At 50.8% G+C, this 24,986-nt stretch overlaps 2 protein-coding genes across 3 annotated transcripts in view; one reads left to right on the top strand and one right to left on the bottom strand.

Moving 5' to 3' along the window:
• MAP3K6 (mitogen-activated protein kinase kinase kinase 6) overlaps positions 1–8,855 on the top strand; it is a 37,672-nt gene extending 28,817 nt beyond the window's left edge. Inside the window, exons 17-23 of the mRNA XM_044435273.1 lie at positions 1,312–1,515; positions 1,813–1,918; positions 2,648–2,903; positions 3,510–3,619; positions 4,897–5,003; positions 6,537–6,613; positions 8,104–8,855. Of these exons, the coding sequence (XP_044291208.1) occupies positions 1,312–1,515; positions 1,813–1,918; positions 2,648–2,903; positions 3,510–3,619; positions 4,897–5,003; positions 6,537–6,613; positions 8,104–8,188 (945 nt within the window). The 3' untranslated portion in view covers positions 8,189–8,855. The remainder of the gene's footprint in view (positions 1–1,311; positions 1,516–1,812; positions 1,919–2,647; positions 2,904–3,509; positions 3,620–4,896; positions 5,004–6,536; positions 6,614–8,103) is intronic.
• Positions 7,771–24,986, bottom strand: part of SYTL1 (synaptotagmin like 1) — a 33,704-nt gene continuing 16,488 nt past the window's right edge. For both annotated transcript variants that reach the window (XM_044435051.1, XM_044435052.1), the window contains exons 4-15: positions 24,004–24,100; positions 21,867–21,918; positions 20,473–20,515; positions 19,749–19,846; positions 18,648–18,776; positions 17,604–17,770; positions 16,170–16,272; positions 15,445–15,606; positions 13,108–13,186; positions 12,437–12,536; positions 10,674–10,879; positions 7,771–9,432 (exon numbers count right to left, since the gene is read on the bottom strand). In XM_044435051.1, the coding sequence (XP_044290986.1) occupies positions 9,293–9,432; positions 10,674–10,879; positions 12,437–12,536; positions 13,108–13,186; positions 15,445–15,606; positions 16,170–16,272; positions 17,604–17,770; positions 18,648–18,776; positions 19,749–19,846; positions 20,473–20,515; positions 21,867–21,918; positions 24,004–24,100 (1,376 nt within the window). In that variant the 3' untranslated portion in view covers positions 7,771–9,292. The remainder of the gene's footprint in view (positions 9,433–10,673; positions 10,880–12,436; positions 12,537–13,107; positions 13,187–15,444; positions 15,607–16,169; positions 16,273–17,603; positions 17,771–18,647; positions 18,777–19,748; positions 19,847–20,472; positions 20,516–21,866; positions 21,919–24,003; positions 24,101–24,986) is intronic.

Below are 24,986 nucleotides of genomic sequence, written 5' to 3'. Positions count from 1 at the left end.
CCGCGCAGCTCATCATTTCTGCCCATTCTAAACACATTCCAACCATCGATACCATGCCAGGACACCTCCTTTTTCTAACCCTAACCCTACCCTGGCACGTACCCCTAACTCTAATACAGGGCTAAATTTCCATTGAAAAGAGGGCGATTTTGAAAAAGCCTTCCTTGAGTAGCTTTTTCTGGGCAGCTCATCATTTCTGCCCATTCTAAACACATTCCAACCATCGATACCATGCCGGGACACCTCATTTTTCTAACCCTAACCCTGCCCTGGCGCATACCCCTAACCCTAATACAGGGCTAAAGTTCCATTGAAAAGAGAGCGATTTTGAAAAAGCCTTCCTTGAGTAGCTTTTTCTGCGCAGCTCATCATTTCTGCCCATTCTAAACACATTCCAACCATCGATAGCATGCCAGGACACCTCGTTTTTCTAACCCTAACCCAGTGATGGTGAACTTTTTTGAGACCGAGTGCCCAAACTGCAACCCAAGGCCCACTTACTCATCACAAAGTGCCAACGCTGCAATAAAACCTGAAAACTGAGGTTTTAGTTCAGAAAAAACAACTCACAGCCACTCCAAGCAAATCTCTCTCTCTCTCCCCCCCCCCCCCCCCCGCTTGGCAGTGCACTGACTGGCCATGCGAAAGCTCGGACGAGTCGCAGCTAATGATTCGCAGCTTGTGACTTCATCGCCTGGCACCACGACTCCTTTCCGAGCTTGCGCATGGCCCCCATGTGCGCTGTTATCTGATGCTCGGCTGCTGGGGCGATGCTGGGGTGACTTGGCCCATGTGCCCACAGAGAGGGCTCTGTGCGCCCGCTGCGGCACAGGTCCGCCACCACTGCCCCAGGTGTAAAAAGGGATGGACGGTGGGGGAGAAAGGAGCCTTTGCTTGCAGAGGAGTGCTCAGGCAGAAAGATTCAAGGGGGCGGCAGCAAAAGGGGAAGGCCAGGCTTTTCCAGGGGGATCAGAGGCTGCCACCTAATGTATAACACTGATTTCTAAATTTGCCACTGGACATGTAAATCAGCACCTGCAGATTTTATGCAAATAGTATCCCTTTTGGATGTTCGTAAGCACTCGCCCCACTTCAGCTGCCTCTTGCACCATTGGTAGAGCACGTGTCATGCAGGTCCCATATTTGATCGCAGGCTTCTCCAGGTAGGGCTGGAAAACTTGTGTAGGAAACCCTGGTGAGCAGCAGCCAGTCAGTGCTCAGAATACAAGGCTGTGTGGACCAAGGCTCTGGCTCGGCTTAAGGCAGCTGGCCACATCCCATTCCAGCTGTCCTTGGCTTTGTTCCCTCCAGGCCGGTCCTTCTCCACCATCCTCCCCTGGGTGCCTGCTGTCCTTGGAGCACATCTGCCAGCTGGTGTCCTGCCTGAAGAACTACATCCGCTCTCCCAGCCGCAAACAGCTGGCTCAGGACTTGCTGCAGCTCCAGACCACCTTGCAGAAGGATGGGCTGAGCCTCTATCAGGTGCAGGCCCCGCTCCTCACTTTCCAAGATGCGGTGAGTATGATGCCTTGGATCCCAAATAGAAAAGTCTCCTTCATAGTATCCCGGTGTTACTCTGCTTAAATGCCCTTGGGTCTTTCGGGGTGCCGCATGGCGCATGTTTACGTAAAGCCTGCTTTGTGTTTGGCTGCAGCCAACACGGTAGAGACGAATATCCCGCCTGTGGGATCCTGTGGGTGGTTGCAGTGGCTGCAGCATGTACAGAATGGCGGACTGGATGGTCCCCTCGTGCATGGCTTTTCGTGCCTTCTTGAGGATGTGCAATCCGTCTTGTTTGTTCCCATCTCCAAGGTGAAGCATGCACTGCGGAAGCTCCAAATCAAGCCTCACTGGGTATTCGCTCTGGATAACCTCATGGGGCAAGCGGTCCAGGCAACCTTTACCATCCTCTTAACAGGTCGGTACGACGATGGAAGAGACGGATGGCTGGCCCCGGGGGAAAGGACCAAGAGTTGCCTTGGTCTGAGAAACGGATTGGGCACAGGAAAGAACATAGGATATGTTCTGGGTATAGAAGCTGTGTGCTTGCATGTGCTTGAGAATCGGCCCCTTCAACAGAATATTTGTTTGTTTACTAGATGTATATCCTGCCTTTTTCTTTTCTAAAGAACTCAAAGCTGCTTACATCATTCTCCTCCTCCGCAAGTTGGTGTCCCCTTTAGTGGATCCATGAGACAACTCTCAGAGCTCTTGCATGAAGGCAAGGTCTCCATCTAGGTTGTCATAACTGGGCTCCTGTCAAGGGACCATACCCTTAGTAGGGGGTCCACTGAGGAGGATCTCCTTGTTCCCTTGTCTCTTGCTGTGGTCCAAGGAATGAAAGGGCAGTAGAAGCCAAGGCCTGCTTGCTGGAGGCTTCTTTGGCCTGGCAGGCAAAGCCGCTGGTCGCAGTGATGGAGAGGAGCAGCCCCAGGCACTGACGGTGCCCTTTGAGGATGCCCCACCCCAGGACCCCGGAGCTGGCACTGGTGGAGGCTTTGGTAGCTCTCGAGTTCTTTCAGAAGGCCAGGAAGTGGCCATGAGTACATTCTGTAGGCCAAGCATGTGCTGTACCACTGAACTGTGTACTTGCCACTACTTGTCTGCTGCTCTGGAACTATCTGCACCCTTGCTCCACTGTTTCTAGAGGTCAGAATAAAACCACAGCTTTTGACTGGAGAAGGTGAGGGACACCTGAGCAGTCCAGAAGAACAAGACAGCAGCCTTTCGACCCAACAACCGCCATCTTTGAAAAGCCAGGACAACACCCTCAAGGTCAACAGAGGCACACCAAGCTCTGGAGTTGGCACCTCCACCAGCAGCTGGCTGGACTCCCAGATGCCCCAGAAAGACCAGTTGTCCCTCATGGCTCAGCTGAGCCAGCTGCAGGCCGAGACGAGAAAGTGAGTCCTGTCCGGCTCTTTGGTGTGGGACCAGGGGTCAGAGGGCAGCCGGCCTTTGCTCCTCTTGGGTGTGGAGTGATGGGTGGCTGGCTATTCCAGTCTGGTCCTCCTTGTTTAAGCCAACAAGGCAGTTGAAGGCCACCGGCTCCACGATCCTGAGAAGCCATGATAGAAAATTGGAAATTTGGCTTAGTAGCTCAAACATTTATAAAACCTGGGATGAAATTTCCCAAAAGAATTTCAGTGGGTCCTTAAAAGGGGTGAGAGATATTTTACTGAATGTTCTTTGGGGAGAGATGTAAAATTCTCCAGCAGCATTTCTAGCAGGAGCAATCACCATTAGAAATGCTGAGTCTGCTTTCTTGCTTGCTAATTCCTTTGCTTCCTAACAGCAGTGGATCAGCTCTTAGGTCTGCTTAAAAAACAAGAGATGAGATGTCTTCAGGTGTCTGAAAAATGCTTTAATAAGCTAAACATGTTTTGGAAAGGTATTTCCTTCTTCAGGGCCTTTCTTCTCTGTCAGTATATTTTTAAAGAAACCTTGTTTGTGTCTTCACTGTTGCAAAAGGATGTGTGTTTATGCTCACACCTCTTATGTTCTGCCAGACTACAGTGGGAACTGATGGAGAAGGAGCGTGAATACCAGAAGCTCCTGCAGGAGGCACTACAGACTACAGAACAGAACACCTGTGCCCTGAGAAGCCAAAAGCTAACAGGTGAGCAGCAGGGTCTGGTGGGAATTTGCCACTGAGAGGGTCTGCCACTGAGAGGTTGCACAGAAAATGATGTTTGTCCCATGCTAGACAGATTCAAATTAAGCACCCAGCCAGTCCGGATCCTGTACTGGGAATAGCTGGATTCTGATATGGGTTTTATTTATGCAGGTTTGCATTTGGGTGTGTTGATTTTGCAAATTTTGGTTTTCTAGAGACAAGGAATGTGGGTGGTGTTTTCAAACTCTACCACATATTTCCTGGAAATCTTCATTTTAGCAGTATTGTGTTTTGCAAGATTTCAACAGACACTTTCTGCTAAGTTTCAGTCGTCTCTCTATAAGAAGTTCCAATAGACAAATTTGGCCTGCTTACTCATCTAATCCAGCATTGTCAACACTGGCTGGCAAAGGTCTTTCGCATCACCTGCCACCTGCCATAGCTGTAGTGCTGGAAGAGGCCAGAGGGCCATCAGGTCCAACCCCTGCTCAGCTCAGGATTCCAAGTTGCTCAGACAATCTTGCACAACTGTCCAGCTGCATCTTTAATGCCTCTAGGGTGGGAGAGCCCACAACCTCCCTAGCTCATGGGTTCCCTTGTCAAACTGCTCTAACAGGACATTTTTCCTGCTATCTAGCCAGAATCTGGCTCCCTGTAACTTAAGCCTGTTATTTCATGTCCTTCGCTCTGGGATGATCAGAAAGAGATCCTGTCCTTCCTCTTTGTGACAGCCTTTCAAGCACTTGTAGAGTGCCTTCGTATTTCCCCTCCGTCTTCTCTTCTCAGGGCTAAACATGCCCGATTCTTTCCATCTCTCCTCATCAGGCTTTGTTTCCAGTCCCTGGACCATCCTGGTTGCCCTTCTAGCTTGTCTGCATCTTTATTAAACTGTGGTACCCAGAACGGGACACATTACTCCAGATGAGGCCTAGCGAGTGCTGAGCCAAGGGGAACTAGCGCTTCACGGGATTTGGAAATGACACTTCATTTAATGCAGCCTCCAATAGCATTTGCCCATTTTGCAGCCGCACCGCATTGACAATGCACAGTCAGCTTGTGATCTGCAACGATCCCAAGATCCTTTGGGATTCTTTGCACGTTGTTTCCTCAGTGCAGCATTCCATCCTCTTGGACTGTTTGTCCAGGCAGCAGGGAGCTGGCCTGCTTTGCAGAACCGAAAGCCCCTGAAGCAAGGAATCTTGGGAGGGTTATGCTGTGTGGTTTTCAGCAGCAGAAGCTGATCAGTTTTGAACCTCCTCCTCCTCCTGCTTTCCTCGCAGTCTCTCCTCCCCCAGCATTTACCTGGGAGAGAAAGGAAGAGGCCGCAGATCCCCTCCTTGCCGAGTGGTTAGAAAAACACGGAGCAGACAAAGCCACAATTGCAACGGTAAGTCACACTTTGGGGTCTAGTGTCGGGGAAGAGGGCCTAAGCACCATCTCCCAGATCCAGCCTTGTGCCTCTTAAAATTTGCATCACTGTACTGGTCTCGAGGCAAGAAGCGCCTTCCTTTTATCTTTCCTTTTTTCAAAAAAGAGCAAATGTTCTTGACCACCCTCCAGATGAGTTGGGCTGCAACACCCATCATCCTCAGCCATCACGTCCCTTTGGATGTGCTATGGTGATGGGTTCGATAGTCTCAGGTTGGGGAAGATGGCTCTCCACCTTTTCCTGGGGTGAAGCCCTGAAATGGCATTAGATGGAAGACTGGTTTGTATCCAGAGTCAGTCCTGTAGCAGAGCAGACCCCGTGAAAACACTGAGACCTTGTTATATTTGTGTCTCACTCTTTTCCCTGCAAAGAACCCGAGGCGTTTTCCATTTTCTACTCACAAGAAGTCTGGGAGGGAAGTTAGGCGCAGAATCAGTGACTAGCCCAAAGTCACCTGATGTGCTTCTTGGCCAGATCAGGGCTTAACAGTCGGATGTCCCGAGACCCAGTCCAACACCTTAACCACTAAGCCACACTAGCTCTTAGAGGTGACTCTTCGGTCCCCCAGATTTCAGTGGGGCTACTCTGGAAAATGACTCACTCTGGACCCTGCACATAGTCTAGGAGGACACAAGCAGAACAATCAACTCCAGTGGGACTCTCATTTGCTGGCAGAAGGGCAGAGGAGGGATGAGGCACTCCCTCGCCTATACACAAGACAGCCATATAAAGGAACCTCCAATGTTATTAGCCTGCAAGCAAAATTCACAAACTGCTGAGGGGCAGAGAGCTCTGGTCCTCCTCCAGCAACTGGCTTGGACAGAGGAGAGGCCAAGTGGGCATTTTGTTCTCTTACCCATGTGGAATTCCTTGTTGCTTCTGGCTACTGGACCAGGTACTTAACTTTCCAGGCTGACCTTTGGCAAAGTTTATGTAAGAAACAGTAGCTGTCCCTACCTGCCTGCACCAATTTTTCCATCCCAATCAGGTGTCACATTGACTGAGAACTGCATGTGTGCGTGGGATTTTGCAGGCCTCTGCCTTCTAATCCAGCCCCCAGGAACTGCCTCTCTGCCCACACTCCTCCCCATGGTCCCACCACCTTTCTCCCAGTGTCTGGTAATTTCCTGGCCTTTGTTCAATATCTGTCCCGATTCCTAATGTTGAATCGCTGGCAGTAAGAGCTTTAAGCCAACATATGCTAGGGTGGGTTCATTTTAATTGGTAACTTTAGCCCGGCTTACCATTCTGAAATGGAATACAGCCCTCTTGCACCCCTGATTTTCATGGCAACATTCTTCTGCCCTGGCCCCCGATTAGCTTTTTTTTTTTTTTTGAACTGGATAATTTTTTCCATACTTCTGTGTCCAAACTGGGTGTTCACTCATGGACATGCCTGTTTTCAGCCCCACCGGTTCCATTTCCGCTGTGTGGGGACAAACCTGGCATCCCTTTGGCCAGCCCTAACGAAGCCACCCCTCTTCCTTCCAGCTCTCATCCCATAGATTCACCTTGCTTGACCTGCTGAATTCTGCCACGGCTGATGACCTCCGGTACACCTGCATCAGGTAGGGCCTAGAGAGGAAGCAAAAGTTGGGGCAGACCCTTTCTTGCTGCTGCTTTATGCCGAAATGCCATTTACTCCACAGTTAACAGCAAGGAGCCCCCTTCCTTTTCCAGGAGGCCTAGCCACATCCAATCCAGAGGCAAAGCTGTGTAAGGGCACATTTCTGCAGGCTGCGCCATCACTGCTCAGAAACTGCTGAACACAGCGAGTGGCTTCTGCAAACTTTATCTTCCCTCCAGCGTTGATTTTCCAGTCTCTGGCAGGCAGCTATTATGGTCCCTGCTCTGTTGGCAGGGAGGGGATCTCCAGCATCGCCTTTCCCCATTGGAGTGGTCTCTGACCTCAGAAGGGGATTTTGGAGCCATCCTTTGGCCCCCATCATGCCCAACCAGGGACCATAGACCTGCTCTCTTTATGAACTGTTTGTCTAGCCATAGCTATTGTAAAGCTTAATGAAACCTCCATGGCAGGAGGCAGTCTACCTTTGAATACCAGTTAATGGACACAGGGAGGGTCACTGCCTTCCTTGTGAACGTCTCAAAAGATATTGTTAGAAAGCTAATGCCAGATAGGAGTGTAGGAAGCTTGCATAAGATGAATCAAACAGTCAATTTAACTAGCTCAATAGTGTTAGCCTTTCCCAGCCTGCATGTCTTAGACTTCAAACCCCATCATCCTTGACTTGGCCACAGTGGCTCGGATGGTAACTGTAGTCCAAAGGGTTGGGGAAGTTTGGACTATGTGGGTTGGAAGTGATTATTTGGGGTTGCAGGCAGGGTTTTTCCCCCCTACGTGGAGAGGCTGGGGATGAACTTGGCCCTTCCACCAAAGGGGCGTGACTGTCGTAAATGCTTCCCTGTGAAAATATAGCTCCACAAGCAGAAGTCTAGCACACCTGAGCTACACGACCTTTCTCAGTGAGGGGCTTGTTTTTAACCGAGGGAATCTCAGCTGGTGGTGACCAGCAGAAGGGCCTTTTCAGTGGCGACTCTCCCAGGTGTGTCACTGCGGCCTGCCTGGCATCAACCTTACTATCTTTTCTGGCACCAGATCAAGGCTTTCCTCTACCCCAGATGTTCTCTGTGAGCCTCATTTCTTTCTCACCGCTCCACAGCGGCCTGCCCAGCATCACAAAACATCCAGGCCTGTGGCAGTGTGACAATGAAAGCAGACAAACGACAATTTATTTCAGTTGGTGGAATCCGGCTGCAGTCAGGGTATAGGCCGAGGGTCTGAGCATACGTGCTCTTCGAGGACCAGAACCCCAATGTTATCTCTCAAATTTAAGAGGAAGCCATTCAAGAGGCACCAGCTTAAGCATGAAGACAGTCACTTGATGGCTGCAGTTGTGTTCCGAATGGCCCAGTTTCTGGAAGAGTTCAGAGTCTGCTCTGCTCCATGCATTTCTTGCATAATTATCTTGCAAGTCTGTTCCACTGACGAGTGCGGGGTTCCATGCAGCTGATGCCTTGCTTTGCTTTTCCTTGACAGAGGGGGCATGGTGTGCCGTATCTGGGGCGCCATCTTAGAGCATCGAAAAACCTTTGACCAGCAGGTGCAACACACAGCCAAGTGAGAGTGGAAGACTAAAAGCCCAGACGTGTTCACAAGGCATCCGGCCCTGGACTTCACAGACCTCTTTCTTGCCCAGCAGCGAAAAAGAAGAAAAACAACGCCTCGCAGGATTTCAGGCTGCAGACTTATCCGTCCTCACACTGAGGCAATGCAAACTGGCTTTCCATCTTTCCTCTGAGTGGGGAAAGTGGGAAAACTTCCCTAGCAGCTCGGGCAGACAAGGGTCAGAAAAAACCTCAGAGTCCGTTCCTATGGAAGAGCCTCTGCTGATACCTGCAATGCAAACTCTTTTTCTGGACTGAGAAATAGAGATTCCTCCACTGGGCTGAATCTCGAAAGGAAAGGGACAGGAGGAGTCTTGCGGCCCTGCAGGCATCATGGGGAGGGGGCTGCTCTGGGATCAGAAGCAGAAGACTGCTGCTGGAATCCAATTGTAGCCAATGAGGCCTAAACCGTAATGCCAGATAGAATTCCTCCTCCTGGCCTCTGGCACCTGCAAACCAAACTGCGCCGGTTTAGGTGTCTTGGCCCAGTACAGAAGAGGAGAAACATGCCTGCTGCCTTAGCATCCCCCTCCTGAAGAGCAAGAGGGAAAGTGGGCACCACGTGGAAGGAGGTTGTGATGCAAAGGACTTAAAAGGAACATTAATAAAAATAGGTGGAGGAAATGGTATTTGTCAAGGTTGATTGCGCGTGAGGACTGGGAAGGTGAGGGACTAAAATCAGGACCAGCCAGCACTGTGTGTGGCTGTTGTCGTGGGGCATTCCCATGCCCTGGCCCCAAAACGACGGTGGCTGCTCAGGTTATCCTTCCCCGGGAGCTCTGCACACTCACCTCCTGCACTCCTGGGTAACAGCCTCCTTCAAGCACAGAGGGCAGTGGTCCCACCTCAGTCTGCCCCAGTGGGCTCCTGGCCCTTGTACCGTTGTCTCCTGCCAGGCCCGGCCCTTCCCAAAGCAGCCCTGCTGTCCCCATGAAGTTCTGGAGTCTATGGCGAGCTCCCCTCGACATCCATCGGGTCCCCGATTGCAGAAACAGATCAGCTCTTCCCCCATCATCCTGCCGGGCACAGGTGTTCCGCTACAAAGTGGCCCAGCTGTGAGATTAGGTCCTAGGGCTCAAATCAGTCCTCAGGGGAAGTCCCGCTTCTACCCACTGCTGAGGGTTCGCAAAGACCATCTCCCAGACGTGGCGTTCCTCCTCCGTCGAATCCATCCAGGGGACTGGCAGGCCATAGCTGTTCCCTGCAGGAAAACCAAGCGTCCCGTCCATCACTTGGACTGTCGAGAGAGCAGGGTGGGCAACGGGTGGCGTTGGGGGGCCCTGCTCTCGGCCCCTGCCCTGCTTCCCCTCCATGCAATCCTCTCTCCCTGCTTTCTGATCAGTGCCAGGAGCCTGGGCCCGAGAGCAGCCGCCCTAATTCTCCACAGCAGACCCAGCGTGGAATCATGGCTCCATGCTGTGGAAATGGGCACGGCCACCCCGAGCTTGCTGATGCAGCCTGAAATGCTGCTGTTCCCCATGCTGTTTTCACCGCAGAAAATCGCCCCTCAAAGCCTTTTGCGGTGAATGGCCGCCTGGGAGCAAGGCAAGGCAGGCCAGTGCTTGCATTCTGGCTTCAAGGGTGGATTGCTAAGGAAAAGGAGACAGGTACTGACGTGACTTGAGCAATCCTGAAGCTGCAGCCCCATGGCCCTTGGACAGCATCTGAGGGACCGGAGGCTAGTTTGGATTCCAGGTCTGAGATCAGAGACAACACTCTGAGGCAGGCTCTGACTTTGCAGCTGGGAAGCTGCATTCTGCGGCGCCCCCTTCCTCTTTGCAGTGAGCATGGAGCGCACCCCACCAGCTGTTTCTCAGCTCAGCCAAGTGGTCCTGGGTGGGAGCCAAGGGGTGCTTCCACAACTGGGAGGCGGGGAGATGGCAGTGGCCAGCATACGAAGTATCCCTCAGCCACTCCCGCCTCTTTCCGTCCTCTTCCAAGATAGATGGGCAAAAAAGTGGGAAATGTGCAGCAGAATGTAGGAATTCCATCACTGCTGGTCTTGCTCTGGGTAGGATGCCATAAGCTTCCAAGTCTGGGTGCTTACAGACATTGCTACTACATGATCACACCCTTGACAGATGAAAGCCAGAGGAAATTATAACATTTCCTCTCTACTCCCAACAAAACTATCGCTGCTTCTTGCCCCCAGGAAAGCTCAGCCTGTACCTATTAACGCCCAACTGCCTGACCATATGCATAATTACTCAGATGTAAATTCGGTACTTCCAACTATATGCACACAGGTCTACACCCTCCCCCTCTGCTGAGGCCTTTGGACTAAAACGAAGCCATTTTACTTTCTTTGATTTGACAAGGCATACATCTGACCATTCACCTCTATGGAGGTGCGACACTTGCTTCTGAATGTGGTACCCACCCAGAGACTCTCCTACAAACAGATGTTCATATCCAAGCCAACAGTCCTGCCCAGCATCTCACCTGTGCCAAGGCTTAGCCGGATGCCGCCAAGCCGCTGCTTGGAGAAGGTCTCCTGGTCCCAGACAGTGAACTCCGCACATGCCTCGGCCAGATCTTTGGCCTGGAAGCCGTCGTAGACCATGGTGTGGTTGAAGATGGGGCTCAGGCTCTTCTTCACGATGCGGGTCTTCTGGCGGCTCCTCTTGCTGTCATCGGGCAGGATGTAGCTGGAAAGTTAATGGGTCTTTTTCAGGTCAGCGGATTTTTGGGGAAGAGCTGGACTGGACAGGAGGGTCCGTGGCTCAGGGTAGAGCCCCCACTTTGCATGCAGAAGTGTCTCGATGCAGTGGCCAGCATTTCCAGCTAAGGCTGGACAAACCCCTGCCAGAGGGCTGCTGCCAGTCAGTGTCCACCATACTGGGCTAGTCCAATCAAGGGTCGGACTTCCTATGGCAGCCTTCTTTGTAGTTACAAAGCTGAGCCACCTGGAGCCCTGCAGCGCTCACTCCTGGGAAGTAATGTTGCCAGCATTAGCAGGCACATGTGCCAGACTTAAGAATGGTTAAGGTTCCCAGCCTCCTGGCCTGTGCCATCTTTCAAGGAACCAGTGCAATGCAAAGCAAACATGGGCATTTCCAGCAATGCCAGTTCAGTCAGCTACGGCATGCCTGCATATGAAGCTCTGCTTCATTTCAACAGGCTTGCACAGGGAGCTTCCTAGTGAATTGTGCCCTGTGGCTGAAATTCCATGTATTGTTCTCTTTCTCATGCTCTGTTGTCCTTAATAGCCTCCAGAACTGACTACCTGAGGCAGCCCACTGCATTTGGCCTCATAAGTGTCTCTGCACTTGTGCATAATGGTCTCTGCACTTGTGCATACATTGTCTCACAATTGTGAGGCAATTGTGCACAGGCAAGGCAATTCGCTTCCAGCTTGAGCTTTTTGGAGGATGAGCTGATCTGCGCTGGGACCGTGCCATGTGAGGGCAGGCCAGGAGTATGGCTAACCCTTTTTGCCTATGCTGCTCGAAATCACCCCCCCCCCCCCCGCCCAGCATTGTTATTGGTCCCAGCTAAGGAGAAATGGGCACCCGGAAACGCACAGCCCTGCATTACGTACTTGGAACCTCCGCAGGGCAAGTCGCAGTGGGAGAACGGCCACAATCTGGATTTCACCTCTTTGTAAACGCTCAAGATGTTGGCCACTGCACCTGAATTCCTGCATCAGATCTAGTTTGACTCTTGCGCTAAATCAAAAAAGGACCACCTGTGCCAACTGCAGCTCATTAGAGTCCGAACATGCAAGAGCAGCAGATGGGGGAGTTCTGAGGTGGCGGAATAGACTTTAGAGTACAGGTGGAGTCCAGTTTTCATTGTAATTCTTTGTGAACAAAAAACCTCCCTACAGACTGACTGAAAATGGGCATCACAGGATAACACAAAGGATAAGCTTTGTCTGCTGCACTGGCTTTTCTCTTGGCAAGGAGACATTGTTTTATACCAGAGGTATAATTCAAAAAATTGCAGGTGTACTCTTCACAGCCTAAAGTGGCACGACATGCATTCAGACACTGACTGTACTTTGATGGCTGGCTGAACCCCTGGGATCCCTCCTCCTCCTCGCTGCCCCCCCAAACCTGATGTCTTCCAGATGTTTTGGATTGCGGCTCCCAACAACCCTTTGGAAAACGCTGCTGGGAACCGAAGTCCAAAGCATCTGGAGGGTGCCAGGTCAGGGACGGCTGCCCTGCCCCTTCGCAACCACGGAAGGGGCTGCCACTCACCACTGCACGAAGCAGTCCGCGGTACCACCCCGGCGGGGAACAACGTTCTGTGCCTCCTTGATCCAGATGTGCAGTTCGCCGGTGGGAGGAAGCCCCTTTTCTGCAAAAAAAGCCACGTGAATGGAGGTGACCCTGGAGGCCAAAGCCTCTGCCCCAGCCCAACGCCAGTTGCCTTTAAATGCAGCCCTTCTCCTCCCACCAGGAGCTTCCACCCACAGTCAGATCCCGCAGGTGCAAGACAGACAAGGTGGGCTCTAAGCAGTCTCTCCCAGCCTGGTGCCTTCCAGATGTTTTAGACTCCAATTAATTCACATCATCCCTGTCCACCTGCCCTGATGGCTGGAACAGAAGGGGGCTGAAGTCCACAATTCTGGTGGGTGCCCCAATGCAGAAGCCCATGGCAGCTAGGCGGGGAAGAGCATTTGGCCTGCCCTCCACCGCTGCAAAGGATAGTCTGATAGAGGTATCCCTCACGTTTTGGAGGGCTGGTTTCCCTCACGCTGATTGCTACATTTGGGACCATTAAGGATCCTTTGCCCTGCCACTGAAATTGGCTAAGAATTGCTCTGAAGGGTTTAGAAGTGGGCATTAAACCCCCACCCCCACCAACACCAACACAGACACCCAGATGGCAGGGAGGGGGCTGAAAGGAAGCAGAGCCCCAGTCTCACCTTCTGATCCCGCCGGGATGAACTTGAGGGCCAGGTTGAGCTTGCCACGGCTGGACAGAACTTCAGGCACAACTGGAGCCTGCAAGAGGAGCAAGGGAAACAGGCCATGAGGAAGCAGGAATTGAGTCATAAACAGAACTTCAGAAATATATTGCATCAGGTCTGTTTGCGGGTTTGAGGGGGCCCTGAGCTAATTGTCCACCTGACTGACGGTCAGCCCTGGTGGATGCAACCAGTGGCGATGGATGGAGCACTGCTCCAACTCTGCCAGGGGGCTGGGGTTATCTGACGCTGTATCTGATGTGCTGCACTGCACGATGGGGAATTCAGTGAGGGATTGGGCCCGTTGGCCAGACCAGGTCAGAATGACGCCCCTCCGCCCAGCAACTAAAGCAGCTGCCTCCTCCTGCCTGGCCTAAGGGCCCCGCAAATGCAGCTCTCTCTCCCCCACCAAACCCTCTTCCAGGTGTTATTCGTAAGAAAGTGTTGCAATGCTCAAAAGGAAGCAGAGCAGGGTGCGGTGGGGGAGGGGGCGACACACAACCGTTTGCACAATGTTCCGCCAAGGGCTGCTGTGCCACCTCAGCCAACACAATTCTTCCAGGCTCTGGCAGGAAAGCACAGCAGCTGCCTGGGCTGAACTGGCAAATGCCCTTCAGGCGCACTTGGTGTCCTGGGGAACTTCAGTGGAAAGGGGAGCGGGGACAGGGACAGGGACGCTGGCTCCTGTCCTCCCAGGACATTCTGCAGAGGTGCCTCGCAGGCATGCAGGCAGCGCCCGCCCTGGGCTACCTTTCCTTATCTCAGGCACTAAGAACAGTTACTGTGTTCCCAGGTGGAGTGCTGCAGTTTGGGATACAAATGCATGTCTGAAGAGCCCGGGGCCGGAGGGGCTGGAGCAGGTTGTGGGGTGTGGGCCTGCCTGGCCGCCCTTTCAGATCCAGTGCAGATCCTAGCGTGTGGCCCACATTTGAACATGTCTTGTCATGCCCTGAAGCAGTGAAGCAGGCACTTGCTGCCCGTAACCGTCAGTGGCTGGGGCATGAGAAGGAAGCGTGAGGTGGCCGTTTGCTGGCCCTGCTCGTAGCTACTGGATTTTGGATTTGGGGCAGCTTGAATCAATTTTACTGTCGATGCATTAAGATCAAGGGGGCTTGCAATCAGTGCTGACCAGCTTGTTCCACTGATCTCAGTGGGTTTGGTGTAAGCAATGGATCTTCTCTAAGTATGGCTAAATCTGGACTCTCCATCCAATAAATGACACATATCCCCACATAGCTTTGCCTCCCTTAAAATTCCATGCGTGTGTGCGCGCGCGCGCACACACACACACACACACACACACACACACACACAGCACCAGTGGCAGCAAATATGTTACCCTGAAGTCAGCCTAGCCCAGTTGTGATGGGTGCTCTGAACAACAGCTGCTCTTGTGGTCTCAAGCGAGATCTTTGCTGGCTCTGCTACCCAAGTTTCTTTAACTGAGATGCCAAAAAATTTCAGGCAGATAGAACTGAGGCCCAGGACTGCTTTTTTGTGCTCCAGCCGGATTGCAGCATCCACGCAGGCCTGGCTCTTTTGCAACCTGGAAACTGCACCATTGCAAAAGAAGCAACAGCGCTGCTGGCTTGGCTTTGTGAGAAAACTGGACCTGTGACCTTCCACACACAAAGCAAGCACCCACACCACTAACAACCGGGAGGCAACGCTGTTGGAACTCTCCTCTGAGCTCTCCTGTTCCAGAGATCAACACTCTGACCAAAAATGTACAGAAGCTGAATTCCCATTCTGGTATTACATGAAACTGAAGGCAGGAAGAGGAAGTTGTATTGACAGCATTTTGAACACTGCTTGCAAAACAAAGAAACTAGTCCATGTCAAGGTTGCAAACCTGTGCCTGGGCTTTGAATTGCAGGCCTCAGGTGGGCACTCAGAGAATCAACCACATGAAGTCAGTTCCCTGCACATGGAAAACTAGGCATTCAAGGAGGAGGCTAGAGCCTTTATCTCTGACATCTAGTTTTCTTCATGGAAGAACATTTGAGCATACAAATACCCACCTGCAGTGTGAAATAGCACCACTGTGGGGAGAACTGAGCCCTGAATACAATTCCTCCTCACCACACATGCAAGCAAAGCCCCTCCTCTGATGCTACAGAATGCCTTCTGCAGGTGCTTCATGGGATGAGTGCCAATATAAACGCTACACATACATACACTCAGCCCTACCCATCACCTGGGAAATAGCAATGAACGTTCTGCAGGGAGAGAACACCAGGAGGAACGGGGCAAAGCTGAAGGGGAGTGGAACGGAAAGCAAGCGTGGATGCTCACCCTGGGTTGGAGGTTGAACCACTGAGGGCCCACGTTGCTCCAGTCCCAGGTGTTCAAGGCAATCTCCACCTCTCCCATGAACAGGTTCCGGCTCAAAGCATCATGATGCCAGACGGACAGGTTCAGGATCCGGCCTTGGAGTTCAGCCTTCTCAACCTTGTACTGCAGAGTCAGTGACAGGCAAGAAAGGTGCAGCAGGAGGGAAGGAGGATGCAGAAAACAACAGTTCAGAACATGCCAATAATCCAGTGTGCGACGACACAGCGCACAAACTCTGTAGCACTGCTCAAGCTCTTCACTCTTGTCATCAAACTTCAGGCAGCTACCTTAAGGCTGAAGGTATCTGTGGAACTTCCTTCCGCCAGGCTCCCTCATTCCAGCCTCTGCATGAAGCGTCAAGGCTTCTTTATTCAATTGGCTTTGATGAAGACCAAGACAAAAGCAGTGGTGCCAACAATGAAAAAAATCCAGCTTATTTTATTTTTTGGCAGTTTATCTGCTGCCTCTGAGCCTTTGGAGAGGTATTGCAACCATTAGAAAGGGGGGGTGCACAAAATCTGGGAAGCCACCTAATGCTGGGTGGTTGTGGGGAGGGGCTGTAGCCACCTGGGCCACTCCAAAAGGTTAGACTGCCACCCTGGGCCTGAGCTTCTCCGCCACTGCTCTACATCCTTCTTCAAAGCAGGATGCTTCTGCACCAGGGAAGGCAGCCTCTCCCTCCTCACCTTTAGGGTTTCATTGAAGATGGGGTCCAGAGTCTTCTTTTTGACAACAGTTTTCCTCTTGCTGTGATTTGATTTGTCAGGAAGGAGGTAGGTTTTGACATACCTGAGAGGGAAAGCAACACAAAGGCAATGGTGGAGATGCTGTTGCTTTCTTCTGCTGCAATGGTAGTGATCTTTGCTAAAGTGAGCCACGTTAAAAGTACTACAGTCGCTTTCAGGCAAATAAAGGACAACAAGAAGGGAATAAAAGCTGACCAAGGGACAGGAAGATTAAGGGAGAGTGGAGGCAAGTGGATTAAAGCAGGAAAATACAAGGAAGGGAGCTCTCACGTGAAGCCAACACGGATTTCTCAAGAATGAAATCCTGCCAGACTAATCTGATTCCGTTTGTTGATTGGGTGCCCCTGCACTGCATTCCAAAGCTCCCAGGACCAATATACTTGGCATCTCCAAGCAGGGCTGGGGAGGCCACTGCTGGAAATGATGCTGAGCTGCTACTAGTTCATTGATTACACCAAGGCCTCCAGCATCCTCGGTTCTTCTGCAGTTGGGCTCTTTGTTCCTTATTCCTTACTAGGTACATTTTATATCCTGCCCTTCCGTATAAATACTCTTGAAGCCAATTTGTGTGCCTTGAATAGCCTTTCCCCTTTTAACCATGCAATTACTTCTCCTTAATTAGGTATCTTTCAATCCCGGCATTTGCATTTTTGCTATTGTGAGCATGCATTAGAAATGACTCTAAGCATGCCCTTGGGTACCACAGCCCAATATTTCTGGCTGAGGATTCTGCCCAATACCTTGCCAGAAGGAGGAAGAATTCAGTGCAATCGATCAATGTATCTGAGTGAATATACAAGTGGAAACTGCAGTCAAGGGTTGCAGCGTGACCTCACCTCTAAGAAAAGTGCTCTTGTTCCATGTTCTCCCCAGAGCTGCCCTTCCCAAGGATCCTATGAGCAGTAAGGAATTCCAGCAGACCATTTCTACTTCTTTTCCACCACTTCTTCTCTTTGCATTGCTTTGCTTCCCCTTCCCAACAGACACTCCACAACCTGTAGTACTTGGAGGCCACTGAATATGCTCAGAATTCATTTTGAGGGTGGACAGGTCACTCCCTTAGGGTTTTTTTTTTTTTTTTTTTGTGGAGGGGCGGAGTTACACATGTGATTTTGCAAAACTGAGGATTCCCCTATGCCTGCCAAGGCCTCCCTTTCATTTTTCCAAGGGCCCATTCGGGCTCCACTCTGTCAGCGCTCACCCTCCGAGTTCACCATCCGAGGGAGGATAGCGAGCTCCACAGTCCTTAGGAGGAGGAGTTATGCTTCCCCTGAAAAGTGACCCACCCATTACCTTTTCCCATTTGGATGGATCAAGGGACCGGCATGCAAGTTAACAGAGGAGTAGTGAAAGCAGGCCCAAGCCCAAACTTACGGATCTGACCGCTGCTTTTTGGCTTCGGCGAGGTCTCGGCACTGGATGACTTGGATATGAAGTTCCTTCCTCATGGAGTCATACTGCAGGGAGAACTGGATGCAGCCACGGACTTCCACATTCCCAATATCGTTGTCACTGAATACACTCATCATGCTGCCACTCATCTGCAAGAAAGCAAGCGGGGGGAGAGGAAGAGGAAGAGGAAGAGGTGAGATGAGATGGGAAGGAAGAGATGGGATCCAAACATCGGGCAAAGATGCAGGAAAAGAGGCCCACGGGAGAAGGCAAGTTCAAGGAGGACCTGGGCTTCTTAAAAACTCTCCATAATAAGCCTAAACAAGCAAATGAAAAGACACCAGCCAAAAACTGCTCGACATCCACAAATGTACTTGGTACAAAGGATACCATGCTCGGTACTGCAATCGTTTTCTTGGGCACTCAGTAAAACCTGAACCTTGAAGAGAAGATGAGCTCTGAGGCACAACTCGGATGTGTCCGTGGAGTCAAATCATTGCACAATTAGCGCTCCTAGTGCCAATTTTAAGGAGTCCCTTGGGGAATTGCAGAAATAGGTGGGTCAGGTGGCAGCCCCAGAGCAGGCTAAACGTTTTGGAACCAACCGGTCATTTGCACAGCTCCCTCTTCTTCCGACAGTTTTGTCCCCCTTTCTCCTCCTCTGCCCTACTGCCATTTTGCTGTCTTTGCTTGCACCCCCAGCACATGTGGTCTCACAGAAACCCCCCTCTCCGTTTTGAGGAACCAGATAGTCCTAGAGGGGTGGGAATCATGAGCCAAGCAGGAGGCAATCATGTTCTCTTTAGCTCATTTTCTGCTCAGCTCGGCAGGGCTGAGCGACTTGGGATCTGGTCCTCCAGATATTTTGACCTACAACTCCCATCTTCCATCACCATTGCCTATGCTGGCTAGGACTGATGCAAATCACAGACCAGAAGCTAAGGAGGGCCACACTTTACCCAAGCTTTGTGCTGAAGGCTGTCCCAGCTGGCGAGACGCTGTCCATGCAAACCCCACATCACTTACCGTGGATGAACTCAGACTGGAGAACGAAGAGCTGGCGCTCAGCAGCTTCTTCCGTGGACGCATCGCGTTGTTCTTTGGGGGTGTCAAACTCAAAGCTCCTTCCTGGCCATTTCCAAGGCTCCCGTTACTCTGAAGATAGAAAACAGGTGGGGGCAGAGAGCTTATTTTAACTGTTCTACAGTGTGGCAATGGTGCATTTGGGTCAACCTGGTGGACTTCGAACTGCAGGCTGTTGCATGCGGAGATGGCAGTGCTGGACGGAGCCTTCTGCCAAAAGAGTCACCGAAAAACTTCAGACCTGCAACAGAACGCAAAACTTCCCCCTCCTGTTTGGTGTGTCTGTGTGTTTTGCTGGCAGGCATCTTATTTATTTAGCATATTTATATACTGTGTTTCTGTCAAAGATGGCATCAAAGCAGCTATCAATAATGAGAAAAATAAAAACATACACATGGACCAATCAAGAAGAATTAACAATCCAGCAATGAAAACAGACAGATCAATGTAAAAAGAGCACCCAGCCAAGTAAACAGGCACCTCGTGAGGAAGCAAGGCTTGCTGGAGGTGGCAGAAATGCTGGGGAAAGTTGCAGGAGAAGAGGAGGAGGAAAGCCAGCCATGGAATGGGTCAATTCCATACAAGAAGCCACGGCCTTGAGAGCTGATCAGGGCAGGACATTTGGGAAGACGTTCGTTCATGGGGTCACCGTGAGTTGGCGATGACTTGGTGGCACAAAACCACCACCAGCTAAAGCCACGGTCAGCAGCACATCAGTTAGCATGACAGAACAGACGTGCACATTCTGCGGCCAGGAAGCCAATATATGATTTCCTCAGAGCTATGCAACCTGGAGGACTCGTAGTTGGAAGCATTTTCCACCACCAATCCTCAAAACAAGCCCACAAACCCAGCCATTCGCATCTCCCCTTTTCGGAAAGAGAACTGAGGCTGAAAATTCAGGTTGCCCAAGGCAATCCAACCCCGTGAGGCATCTTCCTCAGAACACCCCGGTGTCTCACTTGGGCCGTGACTCTTGACCTGGACAGCAACCAAGAGGGCAGCCTGTATCCGGTTGCTTAGCAACGGCTTCAGCCTTCATACCTGCACTGGGGCTGTGATGGCTGGTATGGGATCACTCTGCCGTTCCTCTTTCTCCTCCTCTGCCTCTGAACTCAGGCTGCTAAATGAATCGCTTCTCTCTGGAAGGGAAAAAGAGAGCTGGTGACGCCTGGAACATGGACATTCAGCAAGTCTGAAATGTAACATTAAGCAGTAGGATGCAGCTCAAACGGGGGCACCTCAAAACGCTGCAGTGTGGAATGGACCTGTCCGGAATTCCACCCAGCCATTCCTTTACCTGGGGGCTCCCATTCCGCTCACCCTGGAAGCAGACACTCATCAGTAAGCATTCTCAGTCCTCAGTGGGCTGCTGTGGATGCTCTCGCCAATGGCAGGAAAAGAGGGGGCGTTCCTTCTCCCTCCCATTGCAGCAGCCCAACAAAAATCTCTCTTCTGACACTCATATTTGAATTGGAAGGACGTTCTCTCTGGGGCAAATGGAAACTTCCTCTCCGATGCAGAAAATCAGAGATGGAGGAGGGAGGAGAACTGGGGAGTCAGGGCAGACCAAAGCCGTGTGGAACGCCCCCTTCTGCCAACTGGAATCCCAATTCTGTCCGTCTATAATGCTGGCTGTTTAATTCCCCCCAATGTGCTTTCAATGCAAAAACATATATCCATTGCGTTGAGTTTGCCCTCCAGCTCCACTCTGCCCCTCACTTCCTCAGACACTGCAGATGTCTGTATGGTTGCTTATTGCTTTTACCTGTCTTGTTCTCAGTCACTGGTTCCTGAGGCTGAGTCACATCCTGCAGAGAGAGAGAACAGCTTAACCCTGGAAATGTATTTAAATTCTGATCACCCCATTCCTGTCTCCCTCAATTCCAAGGAAAAAGCTGCACAGTCCAAGCAACCTGTCAAATGGCAGCAGCAGCAAAAGCAGCCAGTTTCAGGCTTCTTGAGATATTTGCATATACAAAGCATGAAAAGCCTCTGTCTTGTGCATTTAAAAACAAGTTTTAAAAGTGCACCTTCCCTGCTCCAAAGTAAGAAACATCACGCTCCAGAATGAGGAACTGGGGTGTTTTGAAAAGCGGTGCTCATCCTGACATTTTGTGTCGGGACTTGAAATCTGCAGCCGCACTGCCTGCTCCCATGTCCGTACTGGAAGGAGCAGCATCACAAGCGGGCAGAGCTGGGCACCTACCAGGGCCTGTTGTTGATCCTTGCAGCCTCTTTCTGCTGCCTCCACTCTCTCCAGTCATGCAAAGTAGGCGAGGAGAAGCGCAGGAAGGGGGAACTCCACGGAGCCCTTAACTTATGCACTCCCGCTTCGGGCAGCCTTACCCAGCCTGGGGCCCTCCAGACATTTTGGGTGTCAACGCCCATCTGCCCCGGGCAGCATGGCCAACGGAAGGACACACAGGGCGCTGGCCTGAGCAAGGCTGCTGTCGAAAGCTGTGCCAACGAGCCCAAAGGTGTCTACATGGGCCATGAGCTCCATCCAGCTCAGAATCCTCTACACCAGGTGCACAGAACTCAGGCCTGTGGGCCACCTCTGGCCCACCTGGATTCCCACTCCTACCCACCAGGTTCCCCAGGTGGCCCCGTCCTCTGCCCTGACCCATCATCATGTTGCAGTTTCTCTGTTCTTTTGCCTCCCTCTGCATTGCCGTTGTGTAAAAGACTGAGACGCCGCCAGAGATTTCAGCTTAAACCGGCTCATCCGTTGCCCCTCCCCTTGGCGTTCGGTTCCGCCTCATTTCGCCTTCAGCCCTGCCCACTCCTGGAATGACTCCCCTGAAAACTTCTCCACGATGGAGTTCAGTGGATGGAGGACTCAACAGCCCCGCAATGACTCCCCAGGAGTCTTTTCCAGCAAGCCCAGAGATGCTGAGGACCAAACCAAAGGCTCTTCTGCACACAGACTCCCAGCTCCAACTTTCAGCCGAGGTCAATGCAGGACAAGTTACTGGCTGATTCAGCAGAAGGTAGTTTGCAGTGTCTAAAAAGTGCTTGGTTCCACTCCTGGATTTTGCAAGCAAGTTTTAAAATACAGGTGCAAAAAAGCCAACAGGAGGAAGAACCAGAATTTAGAATACTAGATGCCCTTCTATAAAAAGAAGGCTGAAGTTGGCAGCAAGAATCAAGCAAGCTCACCTGAGCCACTTCTGGACAGGTTGGTTGAGCAGTAGCCAAGTCGCTCGGTATGCTATGAAGAAACGGAGAGGTGAAGATTCTTTCAAGGCAAGGTCTCTGGTTGATAATACGCTGGTTTTTCCCTCCTTTGCCCAAGGACCAGACCTAACCTTCTGCTGCTTCAAGATTCAGGAAGAATCATAGAATAGGAGAGTTGAACGGGGCCATGAAGGCCATCAGGTGCAACCGCTGCTGCTGCAGGACATCGATTCACACCATCCCACTCAGAGGGCTGTCCAGTTTCTAAAGATACCCCTGGCTCTCTCGAGCCCCAGCAGTTAAAGGACCTTCAAGCACTGCACAAAACCAAGTAGCAACCTCTGCTCCGCTTTTGCCGGCACTAGTCAGACATCACTTCTGGAGCACTGTGACTTGTTCCAGGCACCAGGTTTTAAGAAAGATGGGAAGAGATCCAGAGAAAGGCAACCAAGATGGTGGAGCAGTATGGAAACCAGGAGTGAGGCCCCCTCTTGCTGGAGGCCATTCGGCAGGAATAGGCTTCCCACTCTGGATTTTCTGACTGGGGGGTGGCTGCCAGCAGGAGGGACTTTTCGGTGATGGCACCTCGATTGTGCAACGAGCTCCCCAAAACAATGCGCTTAAGGCCACCATATGCTTTTCAGCACCAGATGAAAACCTTTTTATTCACCTAACCTTTTAACAGTTTAACTTTTCAACTTTATTCTTTTTAATATTGCATTTTATTTTCTCACTGCTATGCTTCTACGCTAATTCAGTTGCAATTGCTATGGTGTTTTTGCTGTTTTAAGTTAATTTTATCTTGTTTCTGTGTTTGTGTGTGTGTGTTTTTAAACTTGTGTTAACTGCCCAGAGAGCCTTGGCTATTGGGCAGTATAAGAATGAAATACATAAATTTCAACTCTCTCTCTCTCTCTCTCTCTCTCACACACACACACACACACACACAGAGAGAGCAATAACATGCTTCTCATATGCACAGACTTCCTCATTTTGAAACGTATATCCCTAAGAAGTAGCGTGAAGTAGCTCTAAGCCCTCTTTGTAAAAGGACTTTAGATAGTCCAAAGGAAGGGGGAAAAGGTGAGTTGGGATCTACTGTTTGGTCTTTAGGCATTTTGCAGTAGTTCTGAAAATGTCCAGGGAATAAAACAAGTGGAAAATGATACCAAAACACAAAACAACACCTCACAACAGTTAATACATTTGCCCTCACAAACCACAACCCACAGAAACACAGACGCTGGCAAAACCAGCTGGGGACCAGGGGCATTAGTGAAAGGATGCTGTTGGCACCCCTGTTGCATTGCATTGCTTGACAGACGCTAAAGCACATTTTAAAAATCAGGACATTCCGGTGGCTTGATGCACATCAAAAGAGATGCCTGGGCCATTGACTGGACCCCATATAGCTTAGACTGACCCCGTATAGTGCAGAGCTCAGAGGAGGCTGGAGCTCTACCCTCCTTGGGAGCAATTCAACAGTCTAACCTAAGAACAGGTAGCCCTCAGGTCAAACGGGGTCTTCCACTACCCCTTTGGGTGGTTCAACACCTCTTGCTGCCTCAGAACTCAAAAACTGATACAAATGTTTACAAATAGAGCTCTAAAAGTTTCTGTAGCAGCTAAGTGTAAACTGTAGCTTGCAAACCAAGCTAAATTTAACCCATTTTCTGTGCACCGTGGCGTGCTTTGCTGCTGAATTTCGGCAGCAAAGCAGCTTTCATTCATTCATTCATTCATTCATTCATTCATTCATTCATTCAGCCTAGTGCAGCCCACAGGGGGAGTAAAAATGGCTGACAAAAGATAACGGCCTGGAGTGAATTTCCTTTTTTGCTAAACCGGGTCATTGGTTGCGTGACTCAGTGCTGCCCAGCTTCTTAGCTCCAACCCTGCACCGGATTATTCATGCACGATAAAGAGCTTCTGTAAGGTCCTGTTAAGCTGACCCTTTTCCAAATAAAGGAAGAAAGGAAGGAAGAAAAATCCTTGTCTACAGCCTCCTCAAGGAACACTCCCTCATTGAGGCTGCTATCCATTCAAGAAACAGTTGCTGCTTGGCCATTTCCAAGCAGAAGGGGCCTCCCGTCTACACCCCACTGGCAAAGCTTCTCACCTGTCCACAGCATCTGGCACCTTCTCTTCCTCAGTGGTGGGTTCGCAGATCACCTCCAAATCCCCCAAGCTGGCTTGTTGCTTCAGTGCCCATTCACCTGTTTCATCATGGCGACAGTTGCATCTCTTTCAGGGAAATCAACTCATTTTAAAGGAATGCATCATACCAGCCTCCCCCAACCTGGTGTTTTCCAACTGTGATGGAGTACCGCTTCCCAGGTATGTCTGGGAATGATGGGAACTGTAGCCCAGTTCTTCTGGAGGGTGCCAGGCTGGGGGAAAGCTGTTCTAAACATTGAAGCTACTAAGTATATATGGACTTTCCACCCTTAAAAATATTGGCCTAGGACTTCTTTCTTTGGTAAGAACTCTTAGTTACAGGAAACGACAGAATGAAGGAGGCACATGGAAGGGAAGGGAGGCTCCAAAATGAGCCAACCCAAACATGTGCCCCGAAAGCTGTTTTGCAATGTAACTCATTTCAGATTTCAAATGGGACCTCCATGTGCAGGGATAGTATCCCTCCCAATCACCAGCTCCTGGGGACAAACCACAAAAGGAGACGCCCACTTCCTTCGCCCCCAAGAAATTCTGAAAGCATCTGTCTGGCCACAGCAAGAAATGCAACGATGGACCAGATGAGTTCTTCCTCATCATCAGATGCTGATCCCTGATTGTGAACTGCAACTCCCATCACCTCAATAACCAGCATGCCAGTGATGTCCCAGACACCTGGAGAGCACCATGGCCATGTGGTTTAAGCCAGTAAAGCAGCTCTCCTAGTATTACGCAAGGTTGCTCCCCTTTTATTTTCTGAGGGTTAGGAGCAGAAAACAAGATACATGGCATTTTTCCAGGAAGGTGTTTTGCAGCAAAGTGCGTAATCATTAGTTTTCTCCACTGTGTTTTTTACTCTACCCAAAACTGTATGTTATCTGGGCAGATTGGAAAACCTCAAGAGGACAGTGAATTGTCAAACACAGA

Source organism: Varanus komodoensis, unplaced genomic scaffold (assembly GCF_004798865.1).
Source record: "Varanus komodoensis strain SLA01 unplaced genomic scaffold, ASM479886v1 scaffold29_1, whole genome shotgun sequence".
Taxonomy (NCBI): Eukaryota; Metazoa; Chordata; class Lepidosauria; order Squamata; family Varanidae; genus Varanus; species Varanus komodoensis.
The sequence above is the reverse complement of the archived record's forward strand: the minus strand, read 5'-3'. Positions and strand labels throughout refer to the sequence as shown.